We start from the raw sequence: 8,947 nt of genomic DNA on the forward strand, positions 1-8,947 counted from the left end.
CACTTGCAACAGCCCGGAGGTGTGGAAGCTTTGGGAGGCTGAGGAAGACCGGGGAGTCCCTGTGGCTGTGCGTGGGGAAGGGAGAGTCTGTTGGGACGGGGCCGGGGTGTGGGCAGAAGGCCTGGGACCAGGGGGCGGGGTGAAGGCTTTAAGCAGAGAGTGACATCACCCAATGTTATGCTTTCAAAAGCTCTGGCTGGCACCTGTGCTCCTCTCGTTCACCACTAAATCCCGGGGCCTAGCACTGCTCCTGCCCATAATGTGTGTTAAAACGCTCGTGTTGATTAAATGCATGCCCCAGACTTGGAGTGTGACCTGGAGTGCTGGTAGTCATTCTCTCTCTAGTCTAGATCTTGATTTCCTCATCCGAAAGGCGGGCGGATAGGAATTTCACGCCAGAGCGTGTTGGTGGGATTGCATTTAGCTTACCACCTCCCCAAGCGGCGCCCGAGCCACCACCCCTGGGGAGAATGGGGGGAGGGGGTCCTCCCTCCCTGGGACCCTGACCACCGCGTCGCGGCCCCTCCCGCCCTGCGCCGCTGGCCGAAGGATGCTGCAGCTCCGGGGGCGGGACCGGCTGCCGGAGACTCCAGCTCCGATTGGGTGCCGCCGTGAGCCGCAGCGCGCGATTGGTCGGCGCGGAGCAGGGGCGGGGCCCGGCTCTGCGGCGGGGCGGCGGCGGGGGATGCTGCCGGAGCCCGGGGAGCTGCTGCGGGGGCCATGGCCGCCCCGAGCCCGGGGCCCCGCGAGGTAGGTGCGGGCCCCAGAGAGGAGAGGAGAAGGAAGGGTTCGTGGGTAGGAGCCGGGCCTCCCCGCTCCGGGCGGGGTGGACACACCCCATCCAAGCTCAGGAGGGGTCCTGCCCTGGGCGGGGACCAGGACACGCCCCACGCGGGAACCGCAGGTTCGAAGGCAAAGTCTGGCAGGGAAAACGGAGACGATACTAGAAGCTTCTCCTTCGCAGGGCTGCTCGGAGGTCTAGCTCTCAGCCAGGGCTGGTCACATAGTGGGTGCCCACTACGGACGGGTCAGCGGCTGACCTCAGCTTCCTCCGAGCTGGCCGGGAGGGACTCAGCATAGATGAGTGCTTGGTGCTTGGCCGGATCCCTTGGCATCACAGCTCCTATCAAGGGTCCCTGTCCCCAGAGCTCAAACTCAACAGTGACGGCAGCTAATATCCGCCGAGATGGTATAGCTCTTGTTTTGCAGATGAGAAAACCAGGCCCAGAAGGTTAGGTGACTTACCCAGGGCCACACAGCTGGTGAGAAGATGTCTGGGGCCGGGGCTGGCTGCTCTGACCTGCTGCTAACAACAACCGTCCCTCTGTGTTGGATGCTGACTGCGTGTCAGAGGCTGTGTGGCCCCTCCTAACACCTCGTGAGCTGGGCACCAGCATCAGCCGTGTTTTACGGCTGGGGAAACTGAGGCAGAGAGAGCTGAGCGGAGGGCTCAGAGTAGTGGAGACGGGGCTCACGCCCACGCCTTTCCCCTCTGCGACGCTGCCACAAGCTCAGTGCTTCTTGTCCCTTCTGCCACCAGGTCCTGGCCGCCTCCCCGGAGGCTGGGTGCAAAGCAGTCGCCTCACGCTCTGGCCGCCGGGGGCTGCTCTGGCGTCTCCGAGACAAGCAGCTGCGCCTCGGCCTGTTTGAGATCAGCCCGGGCCACGAGCTGCACCGGCTGACGTGTATGATGCAGGCGGGGCTGTGGGCGGCCACCCAGGTCTCCGTGGACCACCCGCCCAGGGTGAGTGGCCGATGGCAAGGGCAGGCCGGTGCCTGTTTCTGGACTGCAGAGTTCGGGATTGGAAGGCGATCAGGGGAGAAAACCAGGGGTTGGGTGCAGGGAGGGAGGGGACGGTGTAACTTGGGGCTGAGGCCAGGAGCCAGAAAGTGCAGGGGGTGCTGGGGATGTGAGAACACCCTCCCCCGGGGGTGGCTGTGTGGCTCTGGATGGGCCTGTGCCTCTCTGGGCATCAGGGTCCCCATCTGTGTCATGTGACTTTGCGGGAGGGGATTGCATGCCTTAGTCTGAGCCCCCGGCTCTGCCAGGGGGTATGGTTGGGAAGGGGCCCCACTCCACCCGCCAGCACGGCCCATCCTCCCCAGAGCTCAGGCAGGGGCCAGGCTGGCTCAGCAGAAAGTGCTGCCCAACTGCAGGCTCAGCAGCTGGCCGGGCCGGGTGTGTTGTGTGTGTGTGTGCGCACAGTGTGACCGCATCCCAGAGGCACAGGGTCCTAGAGGTCCAGGGAGAACAGAGGAGCCACTGTGTCTTCTACGTCTCGTCCTCTGCTGGAAATCACAGTCTGACCTCAGCACCTGCTGACAACCTCCCGTGCTCCCCAGGCCTCATCATGGCCTCGGGGTCCTGCAGTTCTAGCCCAACGACCAACTGTCCAGCCTCATTCACTCTCCCTCCCTCCCTTACTCAGCTGGGCCACTCAGGCCCTCCTTCCCCTCAGGGTGGCCACTGCCATGAGCACCCCCCTCCTCGCCCCCACCCTGCAGGTTTCAGCTAACAGGTCACCTCCCCCAGGGAGCCTCCTCCGATCCTGCCCCTCCCAGGCTTCAAGGCCATCATCTTCTTTTTTTTTAAATATATATTTTATTGATTTTTTTTTTTTTTTTTTTTTTTTTTTTTTTTACAGAGAAGAAGGGAGAGGGACAGAGAGCCAGAAACATCGATGAGAGAGAAACATCAATCAGCTGCCTCCTACACACAGCCCACCCCACTCCCACCCCTTCTGGGGATATGCCCACAACCAAGGTACATGCCCTTGACCAGAATCGAACCTGGGACTCTTCAGTCCACAGGCCGAAGCTCTATCCACTGGGCAACACCGGTTTTGGCAAGGCCGTCATCTTCTATTCAGATGGCATCCAGCTGCCCTTAGCCAATGTGTGTGCCAGGTGCTGGGCACCCAGCTGGGGAGCCGTCACACCCAGGACCTGCCTCAGGTCACCCTCCTCCTCCTCCAGCCTGAGAGGGTCTGCAGCCCCATCTGCCCAGCTCAGGAGTCACACGGGGGGAGGGGTGCCGGACTGGGGCTGGCAATGGCGGCTGAGACTTGCTCTGAGCCCTCTGCCCTCCCCGCAGGGGCTGCCCACGGAGGAGGACTTCTCCGAGGTCCTGACCCAGGTGCACAAGGTAGGGAGCCGCAGCCCGTGAGGGAGGGCGGACGCCATCTTAGTTCTCCCTCCTCCGTTCCCCACGGGTCCGGAGCCTCAAGGCCTCCCAGAGGGTGTGGCTCCCCTGACCGCCCCCCACTGGGGCCAGTGCCCACCCCGGGCCCCGGCGGGCACTCCTGGGGCTCCTCCTCTCCCGCAGGGCTTCGAGCTGGGCACGCTGGCTGGCCCTGCCTTCGCCTGGCTGCGCCACTCGCTGGGCCTGGCCGAGGAGGACTACCAGGCCACCCTGGGGCCCGGCGGCCCCTACCTGCAGTTCCTCAGCACCTCCAAGAGCAGCGCCAGCTTCTTCCTGTCGTGAGCGGGCAGCGGGGGGCAGGGTGGGCGTGGGGTCCCGGGGTGGAGAGCGGCGTTTGGGCAGAGAGACTGAGGGCAGGGCCTGGCCCTGGGGAGACAGAGCCACGCATGGACAGAGGAGTCAGGGAGCCTGTGGGAGCCCCCCAGCCCTGCCCGGGGCCCAGGCAGTGACCCCCCCTGCCCCGCACCAGCCACGACCAGCGATTCTTCCTGAAGACCCAGCGGCGCCGGGAGGTGCGGGCGCTGCTGGCCCACCTGCCCCGCTACCTGCAGCACCTGCAGCGGCACCCGCACTCCCTGCTGGCTCGGCTGCTGGGTACGGCGGCCAGGGGCCCGCACTGGGGGGCGAGGGGGGAGGGGAAAGGGAGGAGGGGGGGGAAAGGGAGTGGGGATGTTCCAGGACGCGGGTGTGGGGTACCGAGCCTGGCCAGGTGGCTGGGACTGGACTAGAGGCAGATCCGGCTGCTCTCCGAGTTCATTGCAGGGCAGGTCCTAAGTGGGACAGGGGTGGGCAGGTGGGGTGGCGGGCGGGGCCCAAAGGGTGGGGTTGGGATTGGACAGTCCGGGCCAAGCATGTGGGCGAGGCCATGCCAGACCCGGCATCTCTGGGGCTGGATCGAGTGGGCACCACTGCCCACGCTGAGGATGGGGCTTGGGGGCTCAGCTGGAGGGATGGGCTCAGGATGTGACAGCACTGAGGAGGCGCAGCCTGGAGCTGGGACCAGGGCCCCTTGCACCCCGGACTGCAGAGTTTGGGGCCCCTCACCCGGCTCCCTGTCCCCTTCCAGGAGTGCACAGTCTGCGGGTGGCCCGGGGCAAGAAGGTGGGTGAGGCCGAGGCGGGGCTGCGGGAGGGGTGGCTGCAGGGGGAGGTCTGGCCTTCCTCACTCCCTGCCATCCCCAGAAATACTTCATCATCATGCAGAGCGTCTTCTACCCCGCCGGCCGCATCGCCCAGAGGTGAGCCGGCCGCGGGGCCTGGGCCCCGTCCCGCTGGGAATGTGCCCCGAAGGCCCACACTCGCAGAGATGCTGGGGCGGAGGCCCGGGGCGAGGGGACGGGGTGTGCTGGGGTTTGGACACTCCCCAGTGGAAGCCCCTGTCTTGTTATTGCCCGGAGAGTCCCCGTGTCTCACGCCCGGGGAAAGCTGACTTCGGTCGTGTCCCCTGCATCCCTCCTCCAGGTATGACATCAAGGGCTGCGAGGTGAGCCGCTGGGTGGAGCCAGCCCCGGAGGGCAGCCCCGTGGTCTTGGTGCTGAAGGACCTCAACTTCCAGGGCAAGACCATCGACCTGGGTGAGCCCCGGGCCACACGCCTGTCTCCCCCCTCGGGGTGACGTTAGCCGGTGTCCTTGGCACCGCCCTCTGGCCACGCTGTTAAGAACCCAGGTTCTGGTTCAAACCCCGGCCTCACAATTGACCAGCTGGTTGGTCATGGCCAGTGACAGATGAGTGTCCGAGCCTGTGAAGTGGGGCGCCCTGACACCTAACCTTGGGGGCAGACGCGGGTGGAGCACCGCCCGGCACACGGCGGGCACTCAGGTGGTGCCGATGCTCCCTCAGGGCCCCAGCGGAGCTGGCTCCTCCGGCAGATGGAGCTGGACACCGCCTTCCTCCGGGACCTCAACCTGCTGGACTACAGCCTGCTGATGGCCTCCCAGCAGCTGCAGGAGGACGAGCGGGGCCCGGGCGGCAGCCTGCTCTTCCGCTCGGCCAGGTGGGCCCCGGGCACGGCGAGAATGCGGTGATGGGAGCGGGAGGGACAGGCAGGCGGTGGGTGAGGAGGGGGCGGAACAGGCCAGGACTTGAAGATGGGACGATGCGGTGTGCGTGTGTGCGGGGCAGGAATAGAACCCCTCAGCGGCTCCCCGCTTTCACCTCTCCCCGCCCCCAGGAGTGCAGAGTCAGGGGACTGAGCCTGCTTCTGGCTGGGACTGGCGGCCGTTCCAAGGCATCTTCTGATTTGGGCGTGGGGGAGACACGCCATCTGCAAACTGGGGTTGGACTTTGTCCCCACACTGAAACTTCAGGGTTGGACGACCCCAAGCGGAAGTTTAGGAAATACCCAAGTCCCGGACCTTCCCGGAGTGAGGTGGCACCGCCTGCAGAGCCAGGGTCTGTGTGGCCCCGCTGCTCTGGACCAGGGCGACCCATTAGAAGCATAAAGAGGGCCACACAGGAGTTACATGTTCAGCAGCCTCCTTAAAAGACAGAGAAACGGGTAGAAAGGAATTTAAATACATTTACTCCATACTTTCACATTTGTAGCATTTCATCATCTAGTCAATACAAACATCCATGAGATTGTTCACATTCTTTTGCTCCCCCTGTCCCAGAGATTGGGAATGCATTTTACACTCACAGGGTATCTCAGGTGGGACTGGCCACGTTTAAGGCCACACGTGGCTGGCTGGTGGCTACACGGTGGCCAGTGCCCCTCTCGGCCAATAGCTACACTTTCCTCAGTGTACCTGACCTCAGAGGCGGGAAGATCAGCGAGGAGAGCACAGGGTGAGGGCAGAGGGCCGGCCCAGGGCGGCCTGGCCATGCCTCCGGGCCAGCTGGCTGGAGCCCCCTGTCGGCCCCTAGGTCTGTGCAAGGGCTGCAGAGCCTGGCGGAGCCGGGAGCGCAGAACCTCCGCCTGCTGCCCGAGGGCCCCAACGCGCTTCACATCGTGGACGGCCCGGAGCAGCGCTACTTCCTGGGCCTCGTGGACCTGGCCACCGTCTACGGGCTCCGCAAGCGGCTGGAGCACCTGTGGAAGGCGCTGCGCTACCCCAACCGGGCCTTCTCCACCGTCAGCCCGGCGCTCTACGCCCGGCGCCTCTGCCAGTGGGTGGAGGCGCACACCGACTGACCGGCCGGCCGGCCGGCCGGCGCGGGGCCCGCCCTCCCGCCTGGACAGTGGGCACAGGCCAGGCTGCAGGTGCCAGCTGGGCCGGGCTCCCCCAGCCTGCTGTTCCTCCAGCCGGCCTCCAGAGGGCAGCATTCTCCAACTAATATCACCACCTTATTTAATGGCGATGCTTTGCCTGGCTGGTATTTGGCCAGGGACTCCCCATATTAGCTCATTTTATCCTAAAAAAAAAAAAAAAAAAAAGCTATTATTCTCTTTTTACAGACCATGAGATGGAGGCTCATGGGGTGAAGGGACTGAGCAGGATCACTCAGCAATAAATGCTGGAGCCAGGACTCAACTGTGCCTCTTGGACTCAGGAGCCTGTATTCGTACCAGCTCCCACAGCCCTGTCCTCAGGCTCTCAGAAAGGGGGGAGGCTGACGGCGCCAGGCCAGGCCCCTTGTCCTACAGACGAGGAAACTGAGGCCCAGAGATGGAGCCGGCCCCGGAACTTATGCACGGGTAAGTGGCAAGGCTAGCCCCAGAACTCCAGGCCTCACTTCCCCCTGCCCCTGGCTCAAGGAGGCCCCTGTGAGGGCACAGGTAGGAGAGGTGGGGCAGGACGGGGCCTGCAGCTCCAGGAAGCGCTGCCCTGATAGTCACTTTTCTCATCGGAGAAATGGGGGCAGGGGCGGTGGGCAGACCGAGGGCCCTGGCCAAACAGACATCCCCAGGAGCAGAGAAGCAAAGCCCCTGACCATTCCTTCTCCCTCCTCCAGGAGACTCCAGCCCAGTCGGACCATGCCCATGCAGGCCTCCCCTCTAGTGCTGCTCCGGGGCCTGGCTGTGTGACCGGGGCACGGTGTTAACCCTCTCTGTGCCTCGGCGGCCTACTCTGTAAGGTGGGAGGATGAAGATGGACCTCATTCACTCATTAAATATTTACTGAGCTCCTGCTGTGTGATGGGCTGGGCTCGGGGGGCCTGGGAGTGGAGCACAGACCCCACCTTCACAGAGCTCGCAGGCTGGGGTGGGGGCGGGGGGGACGGTGACAGAGGTGGCGGGTGTGAAGGACCGTGGGTCCATGGAGGTCAGGGAAGGGGAACCTCAGTAGCTGATGGGTGGAGTTGTTTCTAACCTATGAACTGAGATCACAAGAGCCAAATGTAGGGCGCTGGGCACAGCTAAGGGCACAGCAAAGGGCTAGGGTGAGAGCACGTTGACATCCTATATATTATAATAAAAGGGTGATATGCAAATTGACCCTGATGGGGGACCCACCTGGAGCGACCAGCTACTATGATGCGCAGTGACCACTAGGGGGCAGACACTCTCACCGCTCAGCCAGAAGCTGGGATGTCTAACTGGGATTTCCATGGGGAGTGAGTCTGACATTTCCTGAGCGCTCCAGGGCTGCCAGAGGGATGTCTGACTGCCAGCTTAGGCCTGATCCCCTGGGGAGCTGGCAGGTGGACATCCCCCCAGGGGTCCTGGACTGAGAGAGCGCATAGGCCCGGCTGAGGGGGACGCACCCGCCCTGGGCGCACAGATTTTCATGCACCAGGCCTCTAGTTTGAAATAAAGAATCATTTCCCAGTGGTTGGTGCTGAGAGTGGGTGGGGACAGTGTGGTGGGTGGGGAGCTGTGTGGGACAAGAGCTGGTTGCCAGGACTGGCTGACTCTGGATTTCGGGAAAGCCTCAGCTACACCAAACACTGCCATTCCACTGGCCTCCCGAGAAAAGGAAGAAGAATGGCTGATGGGGGAGGACGAGGAAAGGGAAAGCTTATGTTGCAGACCTGGAGTGTGGGTCCTGGAGGTACAGATCTAGAAACAGACACAGATACCGATGTAGGTCTCGGTGTGTAATTGACATCCCCTGGATCCCTGGGTGGCCTTGGGTGACAACCCGTCTGAGCTAGCAAAGCCGTGAGAACTTCTGGTTCTGACTCACAGGAAGTTGAGACAGCGGGTGTGCAGCTCATTGCCCCCGGAGGGGGGCGGGTAGTGGAAACGCCTGGTGGTGAGGCAGCACAGCAGGAAGCGGGTTTGGCCCCACATGTCCCAGGGGGTTGTATCCACACGGCTGAGTCTGAGCCCCTAGTTAAGGATGTTCAGCCTCCACTCCCTCTGGGTCTCTGGCAGTGAGCTGAGGCAGGGCCTGGCGCTGGGCAGGGAAATGACTTGCCCAAGATCTCTCTGGGCCCAGACTCTTGACTCCCCTAAGTTGCTCATTCCACAGACATCGTATGTGCTGGGCTCTGTGCAGGTGCTAGAAATGCCTTGAGGACATGGCGGACCTGAGTGCCCACACAGAGCTTAGAGTAGTACACTAGGTGGATAGACCCGTGGTCGGCAAACTGCGGCTCTTTGGCCCCTTGAGTGTGGCTCCTTCACAAAATACCACGGCCTGGGCGAGTCTATTTTGAAGAAGCGGCATTAGAAGAAGTGTAAGTTAAAAAAATGTGGCTCTCAAAAGAAATTTCAATTGTCCTGTTGATATTTGGCTCTGTTGACTAATGAGTTTGCTGATCACTGGGGTAGACCATAAGCAAGAAAACCAGTTAATACACAGGATGATCTCAGAGTGTGACAAGTACTTGGAAAAGATGAACCAAGGTGGGTCAGG

General features: G+C 62.7%; 1 protein-coding gene and 1 long non-coding RNA gene across 4 annotated transcripts; both read left to right on the plus strand.

Annotated features, from left to right (window-relative positions):
• Positions 1–633: 633 nt before the first annotated feature.
• Positions 634–6,339, plus strand: PIP5KL1 (phosphatidylinositol-4-phosphate 5-kinase like 1). Of its 3 annotated transcripts, XM_036416078.2 has the most exons (10): positions 634–750; positions 1,541–1,744; positions 3,095–3,145; positions 3,326–3,480; positions 3,672–3,796; positions 4,269–4,303; positions 4,384–4,439; positions 4,663–4,775; positions 5,043–5,196; positions 6,069–6,339. In XM_036416078.2, exons 1-10 carry the CDS (start codon positions 721–723, stop codon positions 6,334–6,336), a joined length of 1,191 nt encoding a protein of 396 aa, XP_036271971.1. In that variant the 5' UTR covers positions 634–720; the 3' UTR covers positions 6,337–6,339. The 3 variants fall into 3 exon arrangements, with proteins under 3 accessions (XP_036271971.1, XP_045429625.1, XP_036271973.1); XM_045573669.1 differs by lacking the exon at positions 4,269–4,303 and having other exon boundaries at positions 4,757–4,775; XM_036416080.2 differs by lacking the exons at positions 634–750; positions 1,541–1,744; positions 3,095–3,145; positions 3,326–3,480; positions 4,269–4,303 and having other exon boundaries at positions 3,661–3,796.
• Positions 6,340–6,366: 27 nt separating this feature from the next.
• On the plus strand, positions 6,367–7,269 carry LOC123651438. The gene is made up of 2 exons (XR_006740161.1): positions 6,367–6,840; positions 7,098–7,269. It is a non-coding gene; the product is annotated as an uncharacterized LOC123651438 (long non-coding RNA).
• Positions 7,270–8,947: the final 1,678 nt, after the last annotated feature.

This window comes from Pipistrellus kuhlii, unplaced genomic scaffold, assembly GCF_014108245.1.
Source record: "Pipistrellus kuhlii isolate mPipKuh1 unplaced genomic scaffold, mPipKuh1.p scaffold_m20_p_53, whole genome shotgun sequence".
In the NCBI taxonomy this organism is placed as follows: domain Eukaryota; kingdom Metazoa; phylum Chordata; class Mammalia; order Chiroptera; family Vespertilionidae; genus Pipistrellus; species Pipistrellus kuhlii.

Bases quoted from the DNA above. Each gene is read 5' to 3' on its own strand.
- PIP5KL1 (XM_036416078.2), top strand. From the start codon at position 721: ATGGCCGCCCCGAGCCCGGGGCCCCGCGAG. The intron at 4,304-4,383 runs GTGGGTGAGGCC...TGCCATCCCCAG, and splicing joins GGGTGGCCCGGGGCAAGAAG to AAATACTTCATCATCATGCA. The intron at 5,197-6,068 runs GTGGGCCCCGGG...GTCGGCCCCTAG, and splicing joins CTGCTCTTCCGCTCGGCCAG to GTCTGTGCAAGGGCTGCAGA.